Source organism: Trachypithecus francoisi, unplaced genomic scaffold (genome assembly GCF_009764315.1).
Source record: "Trachypithecus francoisi isolate TF-2019V2 unplaced genomic scaffold, Tfra_2.0 Lachesis_group4, whole genome shotgun sequence".
In the NCBI taxonomy this organism is placed as follows: domain Eukaryota; kingdom Metazoa; phylum Chordata; class Mammalia; order Primates; family Cercopithecidae; genus Trachypithecus; species Trachypithecus francoisi.
This window is the reverse complement of record NW_022681469.1, coordinates 88472486-88500031: the sequence shown is the minus strand read 5'-3', so window position 1 is coordinate 88500031 and position 27546 is coordinate 88472486. Positions and strand designations below refer to the sequence as shown.

Sequence of the window (27546 nt, the reverse complement as noted above, 5' to 3'; positions counted from 1 at the left end):
TCCTGATGAGGAAAAAAAGAAACTAAACTTGAATAAAATATATGATAAATACACACATATATATATAATGTACTATATATTAATTGCATATTATACACAGTACATTATACACATATAGACATTATGCATAGGTTTTAGAAGGCTAGGAACAGGGGAATGAAAAATGGTGTAGGAAGGTAATTTTTCAAAGCATATCTTTTTATATAAGTATGTCTGTGTATTATAGATATTAACATACATATTAAAGAATGTGAATCTCCTACCTTTTCCAAATTAAATTTAAAATTATAATTCATCATACAACTCTAGAAATAGAAGAGATCCTAGAGATAATTCAGTCTAATCTCACTCATTAGTTCATTAAATTTTACATAAGAGGAGACGGATCAAGCATTTCACCCAGTCCTAAAGTTGGCGCTATTAACAGACTTGTAAGATCTTCTAATTCTAAACCAAGGTTCCTCTTTTTACAGTGCTAGTTCTCATTGAAAATGCTCACTGATAACATTACAAGAATCAAGGCTCTTTGCCATACAAAACAGAAACCTCTGTGACAAAGGAGGAAAAATATTATTTGCACATACCTCTGTAAAACTGAAAAACAGGCCAATGCCACCAACAAATCTCAAAACCTCTCCAGCATATTCTCCTATGATTGGAGCACACGGCGAACACGGGTGGCCACTTTTAAAACAGCTCTGCACCAATTAAAGTAAAAAACTTTTACCTCAAAATACATTCATAAAAAGCACATAAAAACTGCATATACACAAAATTAATGTCTAAGAGTATTATATCCAATTTGAGGCCTTAGTTTTTTAGTGTGCAAATCTCTAAGATGGCCCCCAAGACTCCTGCACTCCCACCCCAACGGTGTACAAACCCTGTACAATCACTGCTCTTGAGTATGGGTGGAACTTGTGAATATGATAGGACAGTCACTTCCGTGTTACGTTACATTAGATAAGACTCCATTATGCATTACATAAGACTCCATCTTAACAGAATGGAGAGATTCTCATGGTGACTTTGATGCTGCCACATTGTGAAAGAGTAACATAGTCCCTAAGAGCAGCTTCTAGTTGCAGAGAGAGACCTCCAGCCAACAGGCAGCAAAAAAAAACAGGGGTGGTCCCACAGCCACAAGGACTGAATTCTTCCAATAACCACTAAGCATGGGGAGAGGACCTCAAGCTTCAGATGAGGCTGCAGCCTCAGATGGGACACCTTGATTTCAGCCAGGTGAGCAGAGGACCCAGCCAAGCCTGACTCAGGGAAACTGTGAGATAATAAATGGGTATTTAAAGCCACTAAATGGATATTAAAGCCACTAAACTGTAAAGCCAGTGTGTTTCTATTGCTGTGTAATAATGTGTTATGCAGCAACAGAAACATAACACAGACCCCATACAAGGAGATAATCTCACAAAAGAAGCCTCATTGAGGAAATATTCAGCTTAGGGCTCAGGGAGGTGATAACAGGAGTTTCCCCAAAATATGAACACATGAACTGACCTAATGTTATTTCTTTAATAACTTGTTCTATGAAGAGAAGGATGGGAAGAAATTAGGGACAATAAACCATTAGCATCTTGTCCAACAGGGCCTTGAAACTCTCAGCACTCTCTGGAGTGGGTATTTGAGAACAGGCAAATGATGTAACAGAGGACATGGAAATATAATGTAAATATATATATATAAAATAATTCTGAAATACAACTCAGCATCAGAAAGTCCACTTCTTCCATGTTAATCATTATTTATCTGTATGTAATACATTTCCAAAAACATATAATATACAATGTACTTACAGCCAGACAGGTGTCATTTGGGTTAAAACTTCGGAACCCACAGCAGTTTAGATTTCTCTGGATGTCATTTCGAGCGCTTGCCGTACTGTTCCAACCAACTTCCAGAAGCTGACCCTAGCAAATGTATTTAATATATAAAATGTGTCATCCCTGCAGAAAATGTATAAAGCTGGAGACTGTAACTTTTAGTACTGTGTACCTAAAATAATTTTTATTTTAAAAATCAGTAAAACTTTTCAAAGGCTTATTCCTTAGTTTGCAGCAAAAATTAAGGCACTCTTTCTATCCCAAGGATGAAAAACTCCTAATTTTTTACATGCATTTAAAAGAATTTACATGCAATTTAAAAGAAGCACTTGATTCAAAGGCATAATTCTCAGAGTGTTAACAAGGCAAAAGTTCTGTTGCTCCATGACAGAAACCTGAATTTGTCTACAAATTAGAGCTTGAAAACAGTCATTGCTAGAACGGAGCCGCAAACATTCTGGAGCAAATATTTCATTGCATAATAGTGGGAAAAGATTGAGGGAACATCTTAAAGCCATAGCACTTTTTACCCAGTGAGAGCAAAATCCGATTTAAAAGATACAGAAAATAGTAACACCTGATGGTGTCCGGCTCCAACCTGCTGCACTAATGCAAAGGCAACAAGAGAGTTTTGCTATCCAGAGTGAAGGTGGCATTCTGCGCAAGATGAAATTATTTTATATTCTAATCATTTCTCTCCTTTTTTTCATACTCATGCTATGTGGTATAATAAAATAGAAGAAAAAAGTCTTAGCTTACCTGTTGCTCCTGGTTCAGGGCTAAACAAGCACAAGATACAGAAAACTGAACAATAAATACAAGTAAGAGAATAATCATATACTGAGAGTTAGAAGTTAAGGATACTTCTAAATATTCTTAAAATGTCATAAAACAGAGGTACAGAGGTACCGACAACTTTAGATTGCACGAGAAGCAATTAACCCAGAATACAGAACAGACGGCACTTAAAGAAAGTTCAAAAAGGATACACATATTATTATTTTGGTAATACACAGTTGCATCAAATTTATATAGAAAAATACTAGTCATGATAATTACATAACTAAAAATAGATTAGAATTTCATTCAGAATAAAATAAAAATTCTTACATATACAAAACAGAAAGAAGTATAGATAAATACATGTAAGCTTTTTTTTTTTTTTTTTTTTTGAGACGGAGTCTCGCTTTGTCGCCCGGGCTGGAGTGCAGTGGCCGGATCTCAGCTCACTGCAAGCTCCGCCTCCCGGGTTTACGCCATTCTCCTGCCTCAGCCTCCCGAGTTACTGAGACTACAAGCGCCCGCCACCTCGCCCGGCTAGTTTTTTGTATTTTTTTGGTAGAGACGAGGTTTCACCGTGTTAGCCAGGATGGTCTCGATCTCCTGACCTCGTGATCCGCCCGTCTCGGCCTCCCAAAGTGCTGGGATTACAGGCTTGAGCCACCGCGCCCGGCCACATGTAAGCTTTTTAATATTAAGTCTAAAAAACACTGAAATTCTCAACCAAACATGAATGTGTAAAAAAGGGCCTAGAAGTCACCAAATCAATTAAATTTAACTCTTAGTTTACAATACATGATAAGTAGGACTACACTGAACTTGCAGAATATATTCTTCAGGATGTCACAAGGGCAGGGTGAGAATATGAAAACATACAATAACATTACCCTAAGAAATGTTTCAAACAGTTCTTGAACAAATATGCATAAGGCTTGCTTGGAGTTGCTTTCTGGCAATAAATTTCCTAGTGATAATATTAAATTAGTTGTAACCATCAAAATAGTCATCAAGGGTAAAAATCTTGATTTTTAAAAAGGATACAAAAAATAGCAACACCTGATGATGTTTTACAGCTCCAATCAGTCCCACTAAAGCAATCAGGAACAAGAAGATGCCCACTGCAATGACCACGCCGACCACTCGGAGGCTGGAAATCAGCCCAAAGCCAATGCCCCACGCAGCGATTCCAATTAGCAGCAGACTAACCAACTGCAAAAACACCCAGGGACAGGGGTACAGGACAAGGGAGAAGAGAGAGAATGGGGAAAACGCCAGTTAATTAAATATCAACAACATCCTTCAGGCGCCTACTTAGTCTCTTACAAATAAGCACCTAAAACTCAATACAAGAACACACACAAGATCTCAGTAGGCAGTATTTTCTTAACAACTTACATTAATCCCCAGTCGTGCTTTATTCTTGCAAAAGAAAAAAAAAAAACAAACTAATATACTAACACCCAAAATTCTCACAAAGCCTCAGAAGTCATCTGTTTGTAGAGCCTAAATGCATGCTACTTAAGATTTTGAAGAAATCATACATGCAAAAACTTCTAGATGCCAATCTCAGTCCAACATATTGATCTCTTCAAATGGACATCCCCTATCTTTCCTTCAAAGCCCAAATGCACTGTAATTTTCTCTGTGAAGCCCTCCTAGTCCCCAACAGACTAAATAAATCCCTCCATTGTCAGGTCGATCTCTGTTCCTGGAACATGGTTCTCTCGTTCCCTTCATCACACACTGTGTTTCCAAGCTTGACTCTCCAGAAGACTGGCAGCAACTTGAGAGCAAGGACCCACATCTTTTCACCTGGCTATATAGTCCCAGAATCTATCACAAGACCAGGTCCCTGGGGAATACTCAAAACCTGCTCATAGAATTGCTGCTGAAATTAGTTGCTTTAAATGTCATCATCTATTTTATTAAAAATCATATATAGACAGATCATTAAAACTCTTAGCAGAATAAAAAGAATGTAAGAGACTTTAGCTATTTAAAGTGAACCAGTATTCTGAGCAAAAAGAAATTATTTGATATTCCAATTGTTTTATCCATATATTTATAAAACAACACTGGCTGAAGAGCACATGCCTAGTGGTTATGACCTGTAAAACTCAAAATGACATTACTTCTTTAAAATCCCACTTAAAAATAGTATGCCACATAAAGATGATAATTCACTTATAGAAGATGAAGCTTACATAGATACTAGGGGAGGAATGGGGGACAGGTTGCTGAACAGGAAGGAAATAGTATCTTCACTTCAATCGTGGATCAACCATTTTCTGGAGCAATCTGACAGCATAATACTCAATTAGGGAGAATCAAAACACAAAATATCTACTTTCTAGCACCATTTAAAAGCCTGGTAAACTTTGCTTAGAAATATAAACATAAATTACCACTTACTCAAATGGATCTTTTTCTGCTCAAATGTATAAATTTTCATATGTAATATAATAGTTTATCAGGCAAATTTAACATCTACTGGTATAGTAAACCTTCTTACATATGTAGAGATACAAGCAAAACTGCTACATGAGTGTCTATTTGTACTCTTACAGAAAATTTTTTTTGTATTTTTTTGCCAAAGAGACAAAACTTGAAAATAAAAGGAACCATCTACAGCATAATAGAATCAAATTAGAGAGCTATATGGACTTGGTGGGCTCCACTGCAGTTGGTACACCCAGCAAGCTTTTCTTTTCAGAGGGACAAGGAGAGGCAAAAGTTTTCACAAATTTTGCCACTCAGAAATTCACCTAGGCCTTCTCATTTTCCCAACTGCTCCTTATAAGCAGGCCCATTTGCCTCTGTTTCATTTTATCATACACACTGACAGTCTTCTCACAACTTCAAACAGTCTTGGACTGAGAAAAAGTCCTCTGCCCCTTCACAAGTGAGCTTATTTCTGACTCTGTGGTATTCAAATTTAACACATTTCCTTTCGGGAGCTGTACAAGACAGAAGCCTGAAGGAGGTGCGAAGGAAGAAAGGAGAGCTGGATGATGCGCGGCAGGAGGGCTATGCTTAGCATCCTTGCTGCATCATGGTACCAAACACTGAAGATGGTCCACATGTGCAAGACATCAGAGCAGCTTGCTGTATTTCTGTTTCCAGAGAAACAGAACCAATAGGAAATATATCTATATCTATATCTATCTGTCTACTGAGTGAAAAACCAACAGTGAAACAGACAGAGACAGAGAAATTTTAAAGAACTGGCTCACATGATTGTCGTGACTGGCAAGTCAGAAATTTGTAGGGCTGGCCAGCAGGCTGGAAACTCAAGCAGAATTCCTTCTTCCTCAGAAAATCTTAATCTCTGTTCTTAAGCTCTTCAACTGATGGGATAAGGCCCACCCACATGATGGAAGGTAATATGATTTAAAGTCAACTGACTGTAAATGTTAGTCACATCTACAAAATACTTTCGCAGCAACATCTAGTCTAGTGCTTGACCAAACAACTGGACACCATAGCCTAGCCAAGTTCACATATAAAATTAACCATCACATTTGCCAACATCCAAGTCCTGGGTGTGATGCATATCCTAATTCAGTTAAATTCACAGGGAGAACTACATTGTATCCTTTAAGTCTTAGAGCCAAAAAGATAAGAAGCATAAACAACCTGCTATTATTAATAAAATTCTTCTAACCCCATAGTTCTTTAAGATCTTTAAAAGATTTTTTAAATCCTTTTGGGAATTATACTACAACCTTACCATATTACTGAAATTCTTAAATATGAGAATATTAAAAGTTATACATGCTTAAATGTTAAATTAAAAGTTAATTATTCATCAACAAGTACTTGATGCTGACTATGTGTTAAACGCCAGAGACAAGACATCCCTATTAGAATAGGGCTTGGCAAACTTTCTCTGCAAAGGGCCAGATATTTATTACCAGGCTTTGCAGATTACACGGTCTCTGCCACAACTATTCAACTCTGCCACTGTACACAACAGCAGTGACAGACAATATGTGAACAAATGAGCAGGCAGGGCTGTGTTCCAATAACACTTTATTTATACATAGCAAAATTTGAATTCATATAATTTTAATGTATCACAAAATATCATTCCTCCTTTTTTTATAACATTCAAAAATGTGAAACCTTCTAAGCTAGCAGGCTGTACAAAAATAGTCAATGAGATGGATCTGGCTGTGACCTACAGTCTTTGGACCCTTGCTCTAGAAGTCAGTATAGAAGAAAATGGAAAATTACAATAGGACAAATAATTGCTACACCCGAGATTTTTTATAAGGTGAGTCAGAGTACAGAACAATAATCTCCCCCACACACACACAAAAAATCCAGAAAAATAGAATAGGCCAGCTGACCCCTCTGTGAATATAACCTTAAGTAGTAAAAGAATAAATTTTATTTTATTTTTTTATTTTATTTTATTTTATTTTAATTTTTTGGAGACAGAGTTTTGCTCTTTCGCAATGGTGCAATTTTGGCTCAGGGCCACCTCCGCCTCCCGGATTCAAGTGATTCTCCCACCTCAGCTTCCCCAGTAGCTGAGATTACAGGCATATGCCACCACGCCCAGCTAATTTTTGCATTTTTAGTAGAGACGGGGTTTTACCATGTTGGCCAGGCTGGTCTCGAACACCTGACCTCAGGTGATCCACCTGCCTCAGCCTCCCAAAGTGCTGGGATCATAGGCATGAGCCACCATGCCTGGCCAAGAATAAATATTATCATATATGGTAAAAGATGGAACTAAATTAAAGATCTTTAAAGGAGGTGCTTATCCTAGATTATGAGGTGGGTCCTAAATGTTGTATCCTTTTATGAGGTGGGCCCTAAATGTCATAACAGGTATCCTTAAGAGAGAGGCACAGGGAAATTAGAAAGAGAGACACACAATGTAGAAAGTTACATAAAAAAAAGAGGCAGAGGCCGGGCGCGGTGGCTCAAGCCTGTAATCCCAGCACTTTGGGAGGCCAAGACGGGTGGATCACGAGGTCAGGAGATCGAGACCATCCTGGCTAATACCGTGAAACCCCGTCTTTACTAAAAAATACAAAAAACTAGCTGGGCGAGGTGGCGGGCGCCTGTAGTCCCAGCAACTCGGGAGGCTGAGGCAGGAGAATGGCGTAAACCCGGGAGGTGGAGCTTGCAGTGAGCTGAGATCCGGCCACTGCACCCCAGCCTGGGCGATAGAGCGAGACTCCATCTCAAAAAAAAAAAAAAAAAAAAAAAGAGGCAGAGACTAATGCAGCCACAAGGAATGCCAGCAGCCACCAGAAAATGAACGACGGAAGAACAGATTCTCCTTGAGGTCCCTGAGAGAGCCTGACTCTGTGGACACCTTGATTTTGGACTCCTGGTCTCCAGGTCCAGAGAGGATAAATTTCTGTTGTTTTGAGTCACCATGTTTGTGGTAATTTGCTACAGCAGTCCTAGAAAAGAAATACACAACAATTCACCTATTTGGAGTTTGACAAATCAGGAACCTCTCACTCTTATAGAACCTGCCTGGAATCTTACCATCAGTGAATCCTTACCATGTAGCTGGGGTAAAGTGTTCTGGTGCCCTCATCAGCATCCTCCCAGGAAAGCAAATACACTATTTGCCTCATTGTTTCGGCAAAATGAGGAAACTCTTCAATGCTCACTCAGTTGCCAACTAATAGGCTCATTAATAATGAGAATCTATTAATGTAAATGTAAACAACAAAAAAGATCTCTACAGCCAAAAAGAGGGAAGAGAGCACTAGTTTAATTCTCAGATTAGGCATCATGCTATTATTGAGAATGTTATCTAGAATATTCACAAGTACCTCTGTTCTGTTTTTTTCTTTTCCTGCAGATAGGGGGAAAAAAGAGGCTGCTTCCTTCTATATAACCCTCTGTCAAGGGCATTCCTCACCAAGTTGATTCTGCTGTATCTTCGATATAATTTTCCATCTACCCTAATTACCACTACCAGGCAGTCCTCTAAAACCATCAAAGAGGGTTTCCTATAGTTGCTTTTCCAAATTAACACAAGTATAGTGGCTTAAAACAACACAAATGTAGTGCCTTACAGTTCTGGAGGCCATGTTGGTCAGGTTGTACTCCTGAAAACTGCAGAGGGAGAATCTGTTTCCTTGCTTCGTCTGGTTTCTGGGGGTTTTCCGCATTCCTTGGCATATAACCCCTTCCTCCGTCTTCAAAGCCAGCAGCATACCATGTTCAAACCCCTCAAATATACACATCCTTTTTTGACTCTGACCCTCCTTCCTCCCTCTTCTAAGGACCTGTGTGATTCCATAAAGCTCACCCAGATAATCCAGAACAATCTCCCCATCTCAAGATTCTTCATTTAATCACATCTTCAAAGCCCTTTTAGTTACGTAAAGTAACGTGTTTGTAGGTTTCAAGGATTAGGATATGAATGACTTTTTGGAGTGTGTTAGCCCACCACAGAGGGTTATTGGAACATGGACAACTGAGCTACCATAGAATCTTTTCAGCTACAAATATTTTAAAACACTGAAAAGATTGTAACATTTTATTTAAATATGTAACTGAGCACAGAAAAACTATGGGAAATTCCTACAGGTCAGAAATGAAAGGAGAACTGAAAGCTAGAACTGCAAGCATACAGCTGGTGCTCTGGGGTCCCATGAGCAGGTGGGGAAGGAGTTCCTGCGTCAGAACAATCCCTAATGGGAATGGATTTAGGTTACGTAGCAGAGCTAGGAAGTGTAACTGAGACTCTTGCATAACTGGGATCTCCACAAAGCTGTCTTTTTAGTGTCAGGGGTTAGAGAAAAACCACAACAATCTATCCAGAAAGATAGCAAAGACTTGTCAGTCTCTTCAAAAAGTCTGCAAGAAAGAGAAACACGAGCCTATCAAACAAGAGCCTATCATGCCCATGCTTGCAGTCTAAGAGTGCACTGCCTCAGGCATGCAGGAATCCTCAAGACAAACATTTCAAATAAAAGCTGATGGCACCTGGTGGAGAAAAGCTCATAAAAGCATATCCAAAATTTGCTCAGGATGGACCCTTCCAAATCCCAGCCCTTACAGGATTTCCAAAGAAAAAAAAAAAAAAAACATTGTGCCAATCAATAAATCACAAAATGACTAAGAAAAAAATTTACCATGAGAGAGATATGACAAATATAACAAAAGAAGGATAAAAGCTCCCAGGAACTTGAGATGACAGAACTAACTGAAGGAGACTAAAAACAAAACATTTTAAACTGACTAAAAAGATCAAAGGGGCTGGGCGTGGTGGCTCACACCTGTAATCCCAATACTTTGGGAGGCCAAAGCAGGCAGATCACTTGAGGTCAGTTGTTCAAGACCAGTCTGGTCAACATGGTGAAACTCTGTCTGTACCAAAATATTTTTTAAAAACAGCCAGGTGTGATGGTGGGCCCCTGTAATCCCAGCTACTTGGGAGGCTGAAGCAGGAGAATCGCTTGAAGCCGAGAGGCAGAGGCTGCAGTGAGCAGAGATCGTGCCACTGCACTCCAGCCTGGGTGACACAGTGAGACTCCGTTTCAAAAATAATAATAATAAAAAATTTTTTTAAAAAATTAAAAAGAAAAAATAAAATAAAAAGTTAAAGGGAGATTAAAAACTATTAAAAAATGATATTTTTACAAATGCAAACTTAAAAAAAGAGCCACATAAAACAAATCCAATGGTAGGAGAAAGAAGAGAAACTTACAATAGAAAGAATACATAAAGCTTCATTAAAGGAGAAAAAAGTAACAGCCCTTGGCAAAATTATTTAAGAGAAAGATTAATAATAAATCCTTCCAAATTTTTAAACTGATAAATATCTATCAAAAACCCAAAGCAAAAATCAAACTTAGTGACAAAAGACAGGAAAGATTACTTTAGCCAACAGAAAAATCAAAATAAATCGTAAACATTTTCTCCAAAATTCAGGAATAAGACAGGGTATGGGCTTTCACCACATCTATTCAGCACTGTAGTGGGGTTTTAGACAACTAAGTGTAAATATAGAAGAACAATGGGAGGAGAGAAACACAGCTTTCATTACTCACAAATTATTAGGAGTATCTACAAAGGAAATCCAAAAAATAAAAAAAAATTAAAATTGGTAAGAACCAGCAAAGTTGCTAGAAACAGAATCAATACACAAAAATCAACAACATGCCAATGCACCAAAAAATTTTTTTTCGTGTACTTTTTAGTGTATAATTTTTAATATGACCTCAAAATATAAGGTATATATGAAGAAATCCAACAAAAGTAGTCCAAGATCTTCATGAAGAAAATTGTGAAATGTATTTGAAGCACATGAAAAAAGACCTAAAATAAACAGAGATAAAGATTAAGGACAAAAGCTTGTATCTGCTGCACGTTTTCTCAGCCCAGCTGCACTGTCACCAGAACCATGAAGAAGAAATGCTCCTACGTAGCAAATCAGTCCTGTCAGTGATTCAATCTAACTGTCCCGAATGCCACCCTTGTTGTTGTTTTCACCCATATCTGTAAAACTTGAGCCTGACTCTACAAATTTTGGATGTATTTCCTTTTTTATTTTTTTAAGTAAAATTAAATACATAAAATTTAAAAACTAAGTAAGTTAAAAACCATCTAAAAATATCAGAACTTATTATAATGACTAGGCATGGTGGCTCATGCTTGTAATCCTAGCACTTTGGGAGGCCAAAGCGGGCAGATCCCTTGAGGTCAGGAGTTCAAGACCAGCCTGGCCAACATAGTGAAACCCCGTCTCTACTAAAAATACAAAAATTAGCCAGAAATAGCTTGAACCTGGGGGGCAGAGCTTGCACTCACGCCACTGCACTCCACCCTGGGTGACAGAGCAAGGCTTGTCTCAAAAAAATAAAATAAAATAAGAGATATGACAAATACCTCATTTTAATGGTTCAGTCATTAAAGCAGGTAACTGATACAGATCTAAATAAGCCAGCAGTGTAGTCTCTGAGACAGGCAAAATTCTAAGTCAGTAGAGAAAGAGTGGGCTTTAATAAGTAGCCTTGTGACAATCACCTTCTCATTTTGAAAACTGATATTATTTATCCCTACCTCAAACCATAAACTCTGGGCTTAAAAGCACAACTTAAAAGTATAGAAAAAATTTTAATGACTTTGTAGGTAAGGAAAAATGTCTTTGAAACAAGTTTCAAAAAACGCACCTATAACACTGACATGGCATTTACTCTGTTTAAGAAAGTATTATAAGGATTTTACATTTATTAACTAATTTAATCTTCACAAAACTCGTAAGAGGTAGGTACTACTGCTTCCATTTTCCAGATAGGAAAAGCTATGCACAGAGTGAGATCTTAACTAACTTGCTCATGGTCAGACAGCAAGGAAGGGATAGAGCTGGGATATGAACCCAGGCTACCCGGCTGTAGATCTGTGTTTTTGCGTACCATACCATCCTACCTGTTACAAATTTAAACTTCTGTACTGTACAGTGAAAACTACAAGACAAATGTGGGAGAAGCCTAGGACTAGCAGAATATATTTCCAGCACACACGAATATTTAAAAATGCCTACAAGGCCAGGCACGGTGGCTCATGCCTGTAATCCCAGCACTTTGAAAGGCCAAGCCAGGTAGATCACCTGAGGTCAGGAGTTCAAGACCAGCTTGGCTAACATGGTGAAACCCCATTTCTACTAAAAATACAAAAAATTAGCTGGGTGTGGAGGCACCCACCTGTAATCCTAAGTACTTGGGAGGCTGAGGCAGAAGAATCGCTTGAACCCAGGAGGAGGAGGTTGCAGTGGGCCAAGATGGCACCACTGCACTCCAGCTTGGGCAACAAGAGCGAAACTCCATCTCAAAAATAAAAATAAAAATAAAAATAAAATACCTACAAATGAACTTAAGACAAAAAGCAAATTGAAAAGTGGTCAAAGGCAGTAAGAGGCAATTCACTGAAGAAGAATTTGAAAGGTCAACCAACACATGAAAAATGTTAAATCGCATCAAAAATCAGGGAAACAAAAATTAAAACAAAGAAATACCATCTCACATGCACTAGACTGGCAAAAACTAAGCCTGATGACACCAAGAATGTAAAGAATCTAGAGCTCGTGTATAAGTAGAAATATAAATTGTTGTAGCCACTTCATGTAACAAATTAACAATACCTAGGAAAATTAAAAATATGTATCCTTTACTACCCCAGCAATTCTGTTTCTAGGTTAATCCCCAAGAGAACACCTATGTCCCCAACTAGACATATACCAGGATTCTGCCACAGCCTTGTTTGTTACAGTAAAAAATTAAAAACATTTGCAAACATCATGACTAGGGAATTCATAGACTCTAGTGTGATCACACAATAGAATACAAATGACTTTTATCTATTTCTATTAAATTGACAAATTTCAAAAATGTAAAGAAAATCCAACAAGTTGCATAAATACAGATAAAACATATCATTTATATAAATTTTCAAACACAAAAAACAATACTGTATGTTATTTGTAGATGATTAATGTATGTAATATATGACACTGTTATGCATATTCATGGAAATGACAGATCTTGATTTCAGGACAGTGACTACCCTTTGAGAGGGGAAAATGGGAAAGGGACTGGAGAGTGGGCCTTTAGTTATAGAGTAACATTTAACTTCTTAAAAGAGAGATTAGCTGGGTTCAGTGGCTGAGGCAGATCGCTTGAGCCCAGGAATCCTGGGCTGTAGTGCGTTGTGACTGCCCCTGGGAATAGCCACTGCACTCCAGCCTGGGCAACATAGAGAACCCTCATCTCAAAAGAGAGAGAGAAAAAAAAAAAACACTGGCATACGTGAAATTTATAAAGCCAGTGAGTTCAGAGGGGTCTACCGCATTATTTCCTGCACATATGAAATTTCCTAATTAAAACTAGCCTTGAAAAATGTAACAACCCCCTTCTTACTAAGTCACCAATTCTAAATTCTTCTGCTTTGCTTTCCTCTGTAAATTAGTCCAACTTTTCCTCATCCAGCCTTAGCTCCCACGATCTCCCAAACCCAGCTACTTAAATCTAGACATTCTCACTTCTCTCTCAGATATTTCACATCGATTCCCATCTATGTATATTCAAGTGCAGTCCACATTCCCTCCTATAATTTGTTCCTATTTAGGAAAGAGGAGGTTTGGGAATGAAGGTGGTATACAACTGAAGGCAACAGGCAGTAAGTTGCTGATTCTCCACATGTTTATAACAGAAGGCAATGCTCTAGGTTCATCACACTCAGATGGTCTCAAATGTGAACCAAGACACTGCCCTACCCCATTTTCATGCCCAACTCCTAGGTGCACATACGCATACACATGCACATGCAAATACACATTCTCATTTGTAAGGGCCATTCCCAAAGGTAAAAGAAAACATAGATTCAACTGTCTAATCCAAAACAAATTTTGCACTTATTACAGCAGCAGTGAAACTGTACATCATAAACTTGTTTGTGCTAACCAATTTTCTAATAAACAACCAAAAGTATGTTGGATTTGTTCATTTAAAAAGTCAAAAACAATGTGTCTTCTTGTGTTTGACTGGTGTTTCTAACACATTATTTTAAAAATCCCCCAAATACCCAAGTTAACTTTTAAAATTATAACACCTAAAGATTTATAATATGCCTCTAATAAGATCTGATTATCAGTGTATCTTTAACTTTACTAAAAAGGAGACTTTTAAAGATAATAATAAAACAATTTATTTCTCAGTAGTGATAATTATTTGTTATGGTTGGTTTGTAACTGTGAAGAGAATAAGACTATATGAGGTCTTCCAAACCAGTGATCTAAAAATTGTTGATTCAAATAGTTAACTCTAACTGCATAATTAAAAAGCCTAAGTTTGTCACTAGAACTTGCTAGACAAAGAGACTCCAAAGAATCTTTTGTTCTATTATAATAACAGTTTCCTTATGAAATCAACTGTAATAGAAAGTAAATGTACACCTATGACAAACCGTTTCCTTCCCTTTGGGAGATAGAATGCTGATAAAAAAGGAATTATGCAGCATCTGTTAATTCATTGCTAGTAATGTTTATATAAGCAAGGAAGCACCAACCTTTCCCGTTTTCTCTTTAAGACAAAGAAAGACGAATCATATTAAAAGAGTTTTAAAAAGAGAACTAAAGGAGCTGTAATGGAAAAGGTACACCAAAGCAAGATCATAAAACTGGTCATAAAAAGTATCTAAAACTAGCATTTCTTCCTCAAGTAAATCCCACGAGAAAGTGGCAATGGCAAAACTACAAGTGCACATGTGAATAGAGTCTAATGAAAGTGAATACACAGGAAGGTGCTACAGCAAGGAACATAGAAATTCTCAGCCAGGCCAGGCACAGTGGCTCATGCCTGTAACCCTAGCACTTTGGGATGCCAGGGAAGGAGGATTGCTTGAACCCAGGTAGTTTGAAACCAACCTAGGAAACATGGCGAGACCTTGTCTCTACCAAAAGAATAAAAAAATTAGCCAGGTGCAGTGGCAACCAGCTGTGGTCCCAGCTACTTGGGAGACTGACTCAGGATAGCTTCAGCCTAGGAGGTCAAGGTTGCAGGGAGCTGTGTTTATGCCACTGCACTCCAGCCTGGGCAACAGAGCAAGACCTTGTCTCAGCAAGCAAGAAAGAAATTTTTAGCCAGTGCTCACAGCACAAACACAGAACACCACAGCACAGGTGGGGCGTAGTGGTTCACATCTATAATCCTAGCACTTTGGGAGGCTCAGGAGTTTGGAGACCAGCCTGAGCAACACAGCAAGACCTTGTCTCAAAACAAAAACAAAAAAGAGAGAGAGAGAGGACACCATGGCACTGAAGTACCTGGCTAGAGATCCTAATCTGTTCCTTTCATTTTATAGGTGAGGAGTAATATGACTTTTTTTCTCCCTATAGAACTGCATCATAGTGCCTAGGAATATATTTAAGAAATTTTTTACACTGAGATGTAATATTAAAGACACTATTATAATGCATAAGAAATTGTAGTTCCTGCTTTATAGGCATATCAACAGGTATTTGAATAGCATTTCTTTAATTTACTTCCTATGAGATTTGGTCACACAGTGATGTGTTAAGCACCAGTAATGCCCTCCACTCATATGACCTTTCCATTAGTTAACTACAAAATGTTAAGCTTATTCATTTTGTGCTTTTTTACTTTTATATGATTCAGAAATGTTGTCACATACACGTACATTCACATACAAGCAGAAGAGCACATTGTGTGTTGCCTAGAATAGAAGAACAAGAAATTCTCCTTGGAATTAAGAAACTTAATATATTTGAGATCACTCTAGCAAACAGCATTGTTTTAACATTAAGCAACAAGTGTTTATGTATCTTTCGGATTGATATATACAATAATGGTATTAAAGAACAAAGAGAACCAGTCGCGGTGACTCACACCTTTAATCCCAGCATTTTGGGAAGCCGAGGCGGGCAGATCACGAGGTCAGTAGTTCGAAACCAGCCTGGCCAGCATGGTGAAAACCTGTCTCTACTAAAAATACAAAAAGAAAAAAAAAAATTAGCCGGGCATGGTGGCGCATGCCTGTAATCCCAGCTACACAGGAGGCTGAGACAGGAAAATCACTTGAACCTGGCAGGCAGAGATTGCAGTGAGCTGAGATCGCGCCACTGTATTCCAGCCTGGCAACAGAACGAGACTCTGCCTCAAAAAAATAAATAAATAAAAATAAAGAACAAAGAAATATATATGCATAATGTTCTTTATAATCCAGTATATGCAGGTGGTGAAATATTAAACCGCTATACTAAGCCTTGCAGATGATGAAGAAATTGCTAGGATACGCTAGAATTAAGAATAGAAGAACTGGGAAAGTTGCTGCCCAGAAGAAGAATGACCTCTGTCTTAGACATGTGTTGTTTTTGCAACCTAACACATATATTTCCAGTATGACCCTTAATGACTGGCCCCTCTGACCATCAGCAGCAGCAGACACACAAAATTCTGGCCTACCAATCATGGTTGCCCATCCTTCTATCGACAGTGATTGATCCAAGGGATGGGTCCATAAGCCAACAGGGTCAATAGGTATGCCCTGTAAGATCGGTAAAGGAATATTGAAAGGAAAAAACAACAGGTTCGTCTGACCTAGCAAGCTATAAGGACAACATTGATTCTGCCAGTGGCCATCACGTACAGGGAAAGATCTAGCCCCCAAAAGAAACCAAGCAGAGGCAAGCTATGCTGAAAAGCAGATGAAAGGGGCGAGCGACTTCTGAGTCCCTTGATCCCGCAAAACCTTATGACCCAACTATTAGATGTCCCAGTTATATGAGCCAATATGATTGTTTCAAGAACATCTATAACCCATGAAGTATCCTGATTAATACAAGCTTCACCTTGTGTTTATCACAATTTTTTAATACCTGAAAATTTGCACTGACCCTATTTACCTTCACCATTGAGACCACCTTCCTTACCAACCCCAAATCTAAATTCTCACCTTGTCAATAAGTTTTTAAAACCATGAGCACTCCCTTTTAGCTGAAAAGACATCCCGAAAGCTTCTTACTCTGCCATCAAAAGAAGAATGGAATCAATGAGCCAGAGGAATGTCCCATCTTTTTTCTACAAATACCCTCCTTGGCGTTCCTAAATTTAACACCAATGTAAGTTTTACCACTGAGCAGGTCCGTGGTTGCCTGCAGACTAGGAGGGGGGTTTAGGGGTGGGAAAAAGGGATTTCAAAGAAGGATGAGGAGATTTGCAGGGGTCTTGAATGTGGTCATGGGTTCACAGGTGTACACATATGCCAAAACTTACCAAATGCTACACTTTAAGTATATTCACCTTAATGTGTCAATATGTCAATAGATCTGTTTCCCCCAAAAGACAAAGTGTTACAAGGAAAGACATTTTAGACCATCTTCTGCCTGGCATGGAACAATTCATGGTACCTAGAGCTTTGTATGTAATTTGGTGGCATGCCAAGGACAGTTGGGCAGGAAAGTTGACGGAGACTGGGCCCGTGACAATATGCTTGAATTGTGCACATGCCCTGGGTTACCTGGGTCTTGACTTCTTTTTCCATGAAAATAATAAACCTTACCATTTTAAGCAGTGAGAGCTGGGTTTCTATTACTTTGGGCTAAACTCTATTCCTAACACTGTGGTCTTTGTTTTAAAGCCAATCAGATCAGGTCACTTCTACACTGGCTGTCCTTTGTTTCTGATCTCGAGATAAAGTCCATACTCCAAGGCTGACAAATCCCAAGATGTGAAGGGCCTGGATTATCGCCCGAGGTTATTCACTAGCCACCATTCCTTCTCCCAGCCATCCTTGGAATTCTTCTGATGGGCCTTCTACACTTTAAGCGCCAATCAAGGCCCAAGTTATCTTATATTCCTAGCACCTAGCTAAGACTGTGAAGCAGAAGAGGTGCTCAAAACATGCTGTTGAATGAAAGAGCATATGATATTGCTCATTACCCTTTCAGGATAAGGAAATGCTAATTCTCCAATCTATAAAATATTTGGAGGGGAAGAAAGTCAGTCTAATGATGTTCCATATTATTCTCTGTCTACGTAACCTTCAATCTTTCATCAAATATCCACCACACTTCAAAAACAAGATGAAAAGGCAGATTTTAATATTGTGAAAACAACTACCTTTGTTTTGAGTATCAAAATTCTTCCAAGGTAAGTGAATTGCTTTGAGGATGAAAGAATTTAAAACATTTGAAAAAGCCAGATTAGATGTTGTAAATTATTCAAAAATGTTTTGTTAGCACTAAAGCAAGAGAGAAGTTATGATGGTAGTGGAAGGCAAGCAAATTTAAAACAGCAGTAAGATACAGAAGGACTCTACCAACAAAACGTAATATGGCATCCATAGACATGTAAAGAAAACAAAGGTAGCCAGGTTCAATGGCTCACATCCGTAATCTCAGTACTTTGGGAAGCCAATGCAAGAGGATTGCTTGAGGTCAGGAGTTCAAGACCAGCCTGGGCAACATAGCAAGACCTGTCTCTACAAAAAAAATTTTTTTAATTAGCTGGGTAGGGTAGAGTATGCCTGTAGTTCTAGCTACTCAGAAGGAGAGAAGGTGAGAGGATTGCTTGAGCCAGGGGTTCAAGGCTGCAGTAAGCTATCATCACACACTGCACACCAGCCTTGGTGACAGAGTGAGACCTTGCCCCTAAAAAAAGAAAACAAAGCCCCAGACTATCTTCCTCAATATGCCTCAATACTCACAATGAGGAATTACGTGTGAATATTGAACTCTCTTCTGAACTTCTGCTTAATGTGGAAAACTAAAGAGCAATTCAGAAAAGATCAAGCATGTGTTTCTACGATGCCAAACATCTGGATGGAAATGTGAAAACTCTATAAATAATCTAGATTTTGCTAAATAGCCAGACACTGAGTGTTGAAGCCAAAACCTCAGTTCTTTGATTGCTTTATGAACATTCTTCAAATGACACAGAAAGCCTGAAGTGCTCTTGCAAATATTTTTCTTCATTATGGTTCTCTATGATGCCATTGCTTTTATACTTACTAAACAAAAAATACAAAGTATATGGAAATTATATAAAGCTAACTGAAAGGGACCTCCACTTGTCACTTTCCAAGGGTAACTAGTTGAGGTGACTTCCACAGCTGCCAACAAAGTTCCAACCCCACCCTATCACTTCCTTCTTTGGAGCATTTCTGGGAGTCAAGAAATGAAGTATGGGTAGAAGAACCCTGTACTGATTCCTGCATTCAATTAACTAAATGCCAACCACATGCCAGGGCTGGGGCGGGCATGCAGGAAAGCCAGAATGACTGGGACATGGCCTTTATTGTTCAGAGGATTATAAGAAAAATAAAACGGTAATTGCTCTTTTCAATGACTTCTTCACTGACAAATTCAGGAACCAACTCTTGGTCCCCATCTCCTTGAAAGGGTTTGCACTTGACTTCTGAGACACCAACCTCTCTGCAATTTTCCTCCTACCTGACTGGCCAGTCCTTTTCAGGCTCCCTTGCTGAATGTTCCTCATCTCCTGCATCTCTTGATGTATGAACGGCACTGCTTCAATCCATGGACCACTGCCCTTCTCTATCTACTCTCACTAACTGGTTGATTTCATCCAGTCCCAACTCTTTAAATGGCTCCCTGAACTTAAATCTCCAGAAAGTCCTCTCCTCTGAATGACAGTGTGGTTACTATAAGTGCTACCTGACATTTCCACTTGGGTTTCTTTGGCATCGCATCTAATACTGAATCCTCTAATTCATCCCAAAGCCTGCTCCACCTACCATCTTCTCCATCCTAGTTAATGGCAAATCTATCCTGCCAGTTCCTTGAGCCACAAATCATAAGTAATCTGTGACTTGTCTCTTTCAGTAAATCAGGTCGCCTACCTCCAAAACAGTCTCAGAATCTATTTTTTTTTTTTTTTTTTTTTTTTTTTTTTTTTTGAGACGGAGTCTTGCTCTGTCGCCGGGGCTGGAGTGCAGTGGCCGGATCTCAGCTCACTGAAGCTCCGCCTCCCGGGTTCACGCATTCTCCTGCCTCAGCCTCCCGAGTAGCTGGGATACAGACGCCCGCCACCTCGCCCGGCTAGTTTTTTTGTATTTTTTAGTAGAGACGGGGTTTCACAGTGTCGCCAGGATGGTCTCGATCTCCTGACCTCGTGATCCGCCCGTCTCGGCCTCCCAAAGTGCTGGGATTACAGGCTTGAGCCACCGCGCCCGGCCCCAGAATCTATTTCTTTTAATTTTGTTGCCACCATACTAATCCAAGCCTCCATCATCTCATGCGCAAATTATAGCAATAGCCTTGTAACTAGTCTCAATGCTCCCACCTGTGCCATCTATAATCTATTCTTAACTCAAGAGTCATATAGCCTTTTATATAAAAATCAGACTATATCAGCCCTCAAGCCTAAACATACCATTGGCTCCCTATTTCACTTGGTATAAAAGCTCATGTCCCTATAGTGCTCTCCTGGGTCCACCCATTACTTCTCTGATCTCATTTCCTACACTGCACTGCCTGCTTGCTCTGTCACACTCATATTTGACTCATCTGTCCCTTGCATAAACCAGCAATACTCCTCCTGGCCAGGCACAGTTGCTCACACCTGTAATCCAAGCACTCTGGGAGGTCAAGGTGGGAGGATTGCTTGAGGCCAGGTGTTCAACGCTAGCCCGGACAACACGGACCCTGTCTCTACAAAATAGTTTTTAAAATTAGCCAGCCATGGTGGCACATGCCTGTAGTCCCAGATCCTCGGTAGGCTGATGTGGGAGGATCACTTGAGCCCAGGAGACAGCTCTCCGGCAGTGACCTGAGATCATGCCACTGCGTAACAGAGCAATACCCTATCTCAAAAAAAAAGAAAAAAAAAAAAAAAGAAGCAGAAATATTCTTCCATCAGGATCTTTTCAAAGACCATTTCCTCTACCTGAAACACTTTTCCCAGATAACTGTTCTTCATCTCCTTTAAGCCTTTTGATACAGTTTGGATATTTGTCTCCTCTAAATCTCATGTTGAAATGTAATCCCCAATGTTGGAGGTAGGGCCTGGTGGGAGGTGATTCGTAGGGGTGGATCCCCCATGAATGGTTTGGCACCATCCCCTCAGTGATAAGTGAACTCTCCCTCTGAGTTCACGTGAGATCTGGTTGTTTAAAAGTGTTTGAAAAGTGTTTGGCACCTCCCGCTCACTCTCCCCATGTGACACAGAGGCTTCCGTTCCCCTTCCGCCATGATTGTAAGCTTCCTGGGGCCCTCACCAGAAGTAGATGCCAGCACTATGTTTCCTGCAGAACCATGAGCCAATTAAAGTTCTTTTCTTTATCCAGTCTCAGGTATTTCTTTATAGCAATGCAAGAACAGTTTAACACCTTTCTTACACTGTTTTCTTTCTACGCAGGCCAAGCGTGACCACCACATGTGAAGCTGTGTACCCATCCTCCCACATCCACTCCACTGCCCCACCCATCGTTCCTTTTACTCTGCTTTATTTTTCTCCATAGCACTTATTTCCCTTCTAATATGATATATAATTTACTTACTTATTTATCATCTGTCTGCCCCCATAAACGTAAACTCCATGAAGGCAAGCCATTGGGGTTTTGTTCACTGCTATTGATGCTCAATTAATATTCATGATTACAATAAAGAACAGAAAGAAAATAACTTGGGCACATCTTATACTTACATTAGACTCCCAAATAACCCCAACCAGTTACAATTATAATACAATTTTACAGGAAGTTTATTTATTTAAGAGAAAGGGTAGAGGAAATCCACAGACATGTTTGAAAGGTTGGCCAAGAATGGGAAAAAAAGAGGATATTACAAGAAATATCCAATTCTACAGTGGATAAATAAAAGTAATTCCTACTTAATATTACTACTTTTTAACCTAATGCTAACTTTCATGCTTTAAAATATTTAGCTGTGCTTCTGCATTTAATCTTGATCACTACAGGCTAAAAGAAACAAAACATTGTTTTGTATGCGTTTTCTTTACGCAAGTTTTACCTGTGAAGAATAGCTGGAAAGAAACAGCCAAGTCTATAAATTCAGCAAAATTCAACTTTTTCCACCTGAAGCTGTAACAACTTAATTTTATTTATATTATACATCTAAAGCATTTATAGACTACCTGATTTTATCCGTACACAGCGTCATGAGGGAAGACCGAAAAATATCATCACCAATTTATACATGAAGAAACTGAAATTCAAAGTAAGCTGTTTGTCTAGTAATAGAGTTGGAAAAGTTTCAGTTTTCTTCATAAATCCAGTGATCTTTCTTCCCATAATTTGTATGGACTTTTTTTTATCTAACAGATTAAAAAAAAAAAAACAGAATTTTCTTCCCATAAATTGTATGGTCATAATTTTTTATCTAATAGATACAGCACACTTTATCTACCATAAAATGCATCCCAAGCTGGGAGCAGTGACTCATGCCTATAATCCCAGCACTTTGGGAGGCCGAGGCGGGGGGGATCACCTGAGGTCAGGAGTTCGAGACCTGCCTGGCCAACATGGCGAAACTCTGTCTCCACTAAAAATAGAAAAAATAAGCTGGACATGGTGGCGGGCACCTGTAATCCCAGCTACTCAGGAGGCTGAGGCAGGAGAATCGCTGGAATCTAGGAGGCGGAGGTTGCAGTGAGCTGAGATTGCACCACTGTACTCCAGCCTGGGCAACAAGAGCGAAACTCCATCTCAAAAATAAAAATAAAAACAATAAAATGCATCCCAATTTCAGAGACGATAAAAATATAAATTAATGTGTTTTCAAAATAATGTAATTCGGTATAATTTTTATGCTGCATGAGAATTTTTCTCAAAACAACTAAAAGTATAAGGAAAAAGCATCATGATAAAGAGAAAGAAACAAACAAACATGGACAGACGTTAGAAGAATGAACGAACACACACAGGAGAAACAAAACAGAAACTTCTGAAATTTCCCTCCTGATTTTAAAACCGGCAGGGCAACTCTTAAAAAGTCCCAGTAAATAGACCCTTGGTCATATTTTTCAGTTTGGTTCTATTTAACAAAGTCAGCTACCTTTTTTCTGGTTGGGTGTTTTCAATAGAGCTTTCTTCTCTGGTTAAGAAGCACAAGGAGACATATTACAAAGCTTCAAAATATTACATATTTTCATACAAAATTTATTTCATATTTTCTAAAATTTCCCACAAATTGCTAAGCATAATTTTCAAAAGTTTTTTCACTATTTGTCAAACTCTTTTCGGCCTAAAATATTCCTATAAACTATTAAAATTAAGTCATTTTCCCAAATAGTTTTCATTTTTATGTATATCCTAAATGGTATCAAAAAGACCCACACACTATTTCTACATTTCCTTGATTCAATCACACCTCCTTTATTCCCCCTACTTCTCTAACTCACAAATATCTCCCACATTCCTAAATTTTATGGTGCCTAAAGTCAGTATACTCCTTATACGCCATTTAATTTTCCCACTCCACATCTCTCATCTAGATCCTGTCTTCAGAGTGCATTTGCCTTTATAGGTAGTTATTTCCCACAGTTCTCAAAAGAGTGCACACAGTAGGCAAATGTTTATTGACTGAATACAACTCCTGAAAACGTGTAGAAAAGGGAGTAAATAAAAACGAGGCTCCATAAAAGCATATTGATTTTTAAGCCCTGTTTGGTTTGCTGCTGTATTTCCAAACTGAGAATAGAGCCTGGCACACAGTAGGCACTCAAGCATTTGTTGAATGAAGAAACTGAAAGTTTCTTTAAATGCAGGAAGTTCTGAGGCAAGTCATTCTCTTAGAATGCCGTGAAGGTGAATTCGGGAATGTAGCTTCCCCCTTTTCTTCTATATTTACAAATTGTTAACACATACTACACTAATTTAAGCTTGCCCAGTACTGGCGATCCTATTAACTAAAATAATCAAGCCATGAACAACAACAAAAATCAATTGCTAACATTCTGCCAGCCGGGCGCTGTGGCTCATGCCTGTAATCCCAGCACTTTGGGAGGCCAAGGCAGGTGGATCACCTGAGGTCAGGAGTTCAACACCAGCCTGGTCAACATTGTGAAAGCCTGTCTCTACTAATAATCAAAAAATTAGCTAGGCATGGTGGTGCACGCCTATAATCCCAGTTACTCAGGAGGCTGACGCAGGAGAATCGCTTGAACCCAGAAGGCAGAGGTTGCAATGAGCCAAGATCATGCCACTGCACTCCAGCCTGGGCAACAGAGCAGACCCCATCTTAAAAAAAAAAAAAAAAAAAAAAAAATCTGCCTAGTGATCACATTTCCTTGTTTGGGACTTGCAACTTGTTTTTAGTGACATGCTTTCTGAGCTGACCATGAACGTGGCACGAATCTCAGGCTCATTAGCAAGCTACCAGAGCATGCGGACACTTCAGCTGATAGAGTCCTAAGTTCCTCGAGAAAATGCTTCAACATAGCAGTGATGATGCTTCAGGCAGCCATGGTTTTTGCACCTGCTGTTCCCATAGGCAATCCTGGTTTAACCAACACTTTTAGAAATGACCTCAAATGTAATCCTATAGTGTTGAGCACATTTTAGAGACAGTGACCAGGGTGGGATTAGAACCTACCAAGAGTGTTTCTATTCATGACTTATAAAGAAATGTTTCCCAAATCTTCATGCTCAAACCATCCCCAACTGCCTCACATTTTTTTCATCTTAAAATGTTGAGAAAGAGATCAGGGGAGAAATATAAGCTAAATAATGGCCATAGCACATTTTCAGCATCTATCTAAGACTTGATCCACCTTACCTGTCACTTGCCTCCACTTTAAACTGCTACATTTATTTAAGCCTATTTACAATGTAAAAGAACCAAGTAGTCACTAATTCATTTCAAGAAATGTCCCTTTGTCTAAAAAGTCTATGATTTAAAAGGGCTAGCCATTTTTATTGTCCTGTGAATTTCCAATTCATTAAGTGTTACTGCGCAGCTATTAAAACCAATAGAATACACACTTTGAAGGTCAATGATTTAGAATAGATATTAAATAGTCTTAATATGTCCCTTAGAATCACCTTTCTTTTGCCTCACTTTCCTGATATACTCTAAATACAACTAAAAATGGTAAGTCTAGAAAGCAGTGGAACTTCATTTTTAAATAACTTGCCTTTCTAAAAAATATTACACATTAATTTATATAGACCCTTCAGTCAAATAAGTATGCAAAGTAGACATTCCATTCTGTGTAAGCAGACACTGCAAGATTAAGTGTCTGGCAAACAGACGACTAAATCATTGGCAGAAAAAAAAAAAAACAGAACTCAGGGCACAAAATAAGGAATTTATAGTTCTAAGCAGGCCATTCACATTGATTTAAAAAACAAAAAACAAAAACAAACAAACAAAAAAACTAGAGAACTGGTCAGCATTTACTTAATAAACAGCCACGGTGATAAGCATGCCTCAGGTTGATACAGATGAATTTTGATCTGAAACTTGACATGTGTCTCCAAGGAACTAACTGTATCACCAGGTGTTCTAAAATTTTTTCCCCCAAGTCTACTATTAATGGCCATGTTGACTATATTCTTACTAATTAGCCATAAAAGCGTACTCAATGCCTGTTTCTGTCTTGCCGTCAAAGCTTGCAATCATGTTCACATACAAAGGAAGAGTAATGGTAAAATGACCCAACCTCCTTCTGTTGGTGACCACAAGGCAGCCTCTCTATTCCAAGGATGTAATCTAAGCTTGCACAGATGGCCTAGCTCTCTGCTAATGCACGGGTGCTGGGTTCGTTTTCAGGGTGGGTGCTGCAAAGCGCCAGGTATATTTATAGAAGGGAGCAAGACTACAATGGAGGGATGATGACAGAAGAGGAAGTTTCTTCCGCCTGGTAGAGGCAGCCTGTGGAAAGATCTGGATTCCACAGCCTAGGTTCCACTCCTGACTCGTCAACTACCAGCTATATAAACTTATTAAAACCTTTTTGGTCGTTTACCTTATGTATAAAATGTAGACAATGCCCCATTCCCTCTGAAGGTTGGCAGCATGATGAACGAACATTGTGTACGTAAAACCTGGGACGTGATAGGCATTCAATAAACGTCGATCTGTCCTGCCCATCCTTCTGTTCACCCAGAATTGCGCCTCAAAAAATCACAAAGATAGCCTGCAGCGTTAAAACTAAGAGGCCCAAGCTGGTTAGCAGGGAAAGAAACGACTTGGGTGGGGGCTCGCTTATTTCCTGGAGGACTTGGTTTAAAATGGAGTTAGGATATTATAGATCATGGACAAGACACGCAGAAAAAGCACCATGTACGAGCAAAACTGACAACAACAAAAAGACATCCCTTTACTGCGAGCACGAAACAAACTTCGGAAGCGGAGGGCATCCTGTGAACCTACTCAGTGGCCTCGGTTAAAATCCAGAGCTAACCCAGAGGCACACCAGCCATATGCCGCCTCGTCAGTTTCAGGCCACGCCATTCTGCAAAACTGTCCGCAAGCCCGGACCGCTCTCGCGCCTCCACGCCTGGCCCAGATGCGTTTGGATGCCAGAAGCGAGCGGCAGAAGGGTTGGGGTGGGAAAGCGGGGAAGTCCGGTTAAATGTTTGAAAAACAAGGCGGTGGGTGAGGGGGCGGGGTGGAGCAATGTGGCAGAGACGCGGCCAGCGAGCCTGAAAGACGGCGGCTTCACAATGAACGAAAGGAAGAGACTGCGACAAGCGCCGGCGCCCGGTCCCCGGCGGGGACGGATGGTGGGGACGGATGGTGAGGCCGGGGACGCGCAGAGCGTGGGAAGCCGGGAAGGGGGCGCGGGATGCAACGAGTGAGTCGCTGGCCAGACAGGGAAGCCAAAGAGCGCCCAAGCAGGTGCAAAACCCCCAAGCGGGCAGGAACGAACTGGGGATACTCACGGTGTAAAGCAGGTTGAGGGCGCACAGGCAGTTCTTGGAACATGCGAAGCCCCCGCAAACCATCTTGGAACCTGTGGTTGCCGGCAGCTGCACGTAAATTCGACTCCCGCAGAGGTTCCCGGACAGCCGCTTTGTCCTTGCCTTTTGGGGCCTGGCCCAGGAGGGGCAGCAGCGCAGACGTGGGTGGGCGACCGGGGCTGGGGCCTGGGGCTGCAATACGCGGGTTGCGCGCGGCGGTTCGGACCAGCTCTGGAACCTGCGGCCGCCGCAGCTGAATCGGAGCCGGAGCCGTAGCCCCGACCAGCCCCTTCGTCTCGCCCCGCGCGCTGATTGGCCGCTGGCAGGGAACAAAGGTAGAAATATGCAAATAAATGCGCTCCGCCGGCCGGGATCCGGGAGAGGCGGAGCGGTCCCCGGGAGAGGGGGAAGGGGCCAAAGCAGTGTAGGAGGGAGCCCCAGGCCAGAACTGGTGTTGGCGGCCTGGGTGTGGTTTCCCCAGGAGCAGGTGAGGAGGGAGGGCGGGGCGCGGAGGAGATCCACGCTGGCAAGGAGAAATATGACA

At 40.0% G+C, this 27546-nt stretch overlaps 1 protein-coding gene across 1 annotated transcript in view; it reads right to left on the bottom strand.

Annotated features, from left to right (window-relative positions):
• The window catches only part of TSPAN13 (tetraspanin 13), a 31798-nt gene extending 4488 nt beyond the window's left edge, over positions 1-27310 (bottom strand). The window contains exons 1-5 of the mRNA XM_033192361.1: positions 26985-27310; positions 3660-3827; positions 2598-2678; positions 1812-1925; positions 585-698 (exon numbers count right to left, since the gene is read on the bottom strand). Of these exons, the coding sequence (XP_033048252.1) occupies positions 585-698; positions 1812-1925; positions 2598-2678; positions 3660-3827; positions 26985-27047 (540 nt within the window). The 5' untranslated portion in view covers positions 27048-27310. The remainder of the gene's footprint in view (positions 1-584; positions 699-1811; positions 1926-2597; positions 2679-3659; positions 3828-26984) is intronic.
• Positions 27311-27546: the final 236 nt, after the last annotated feature.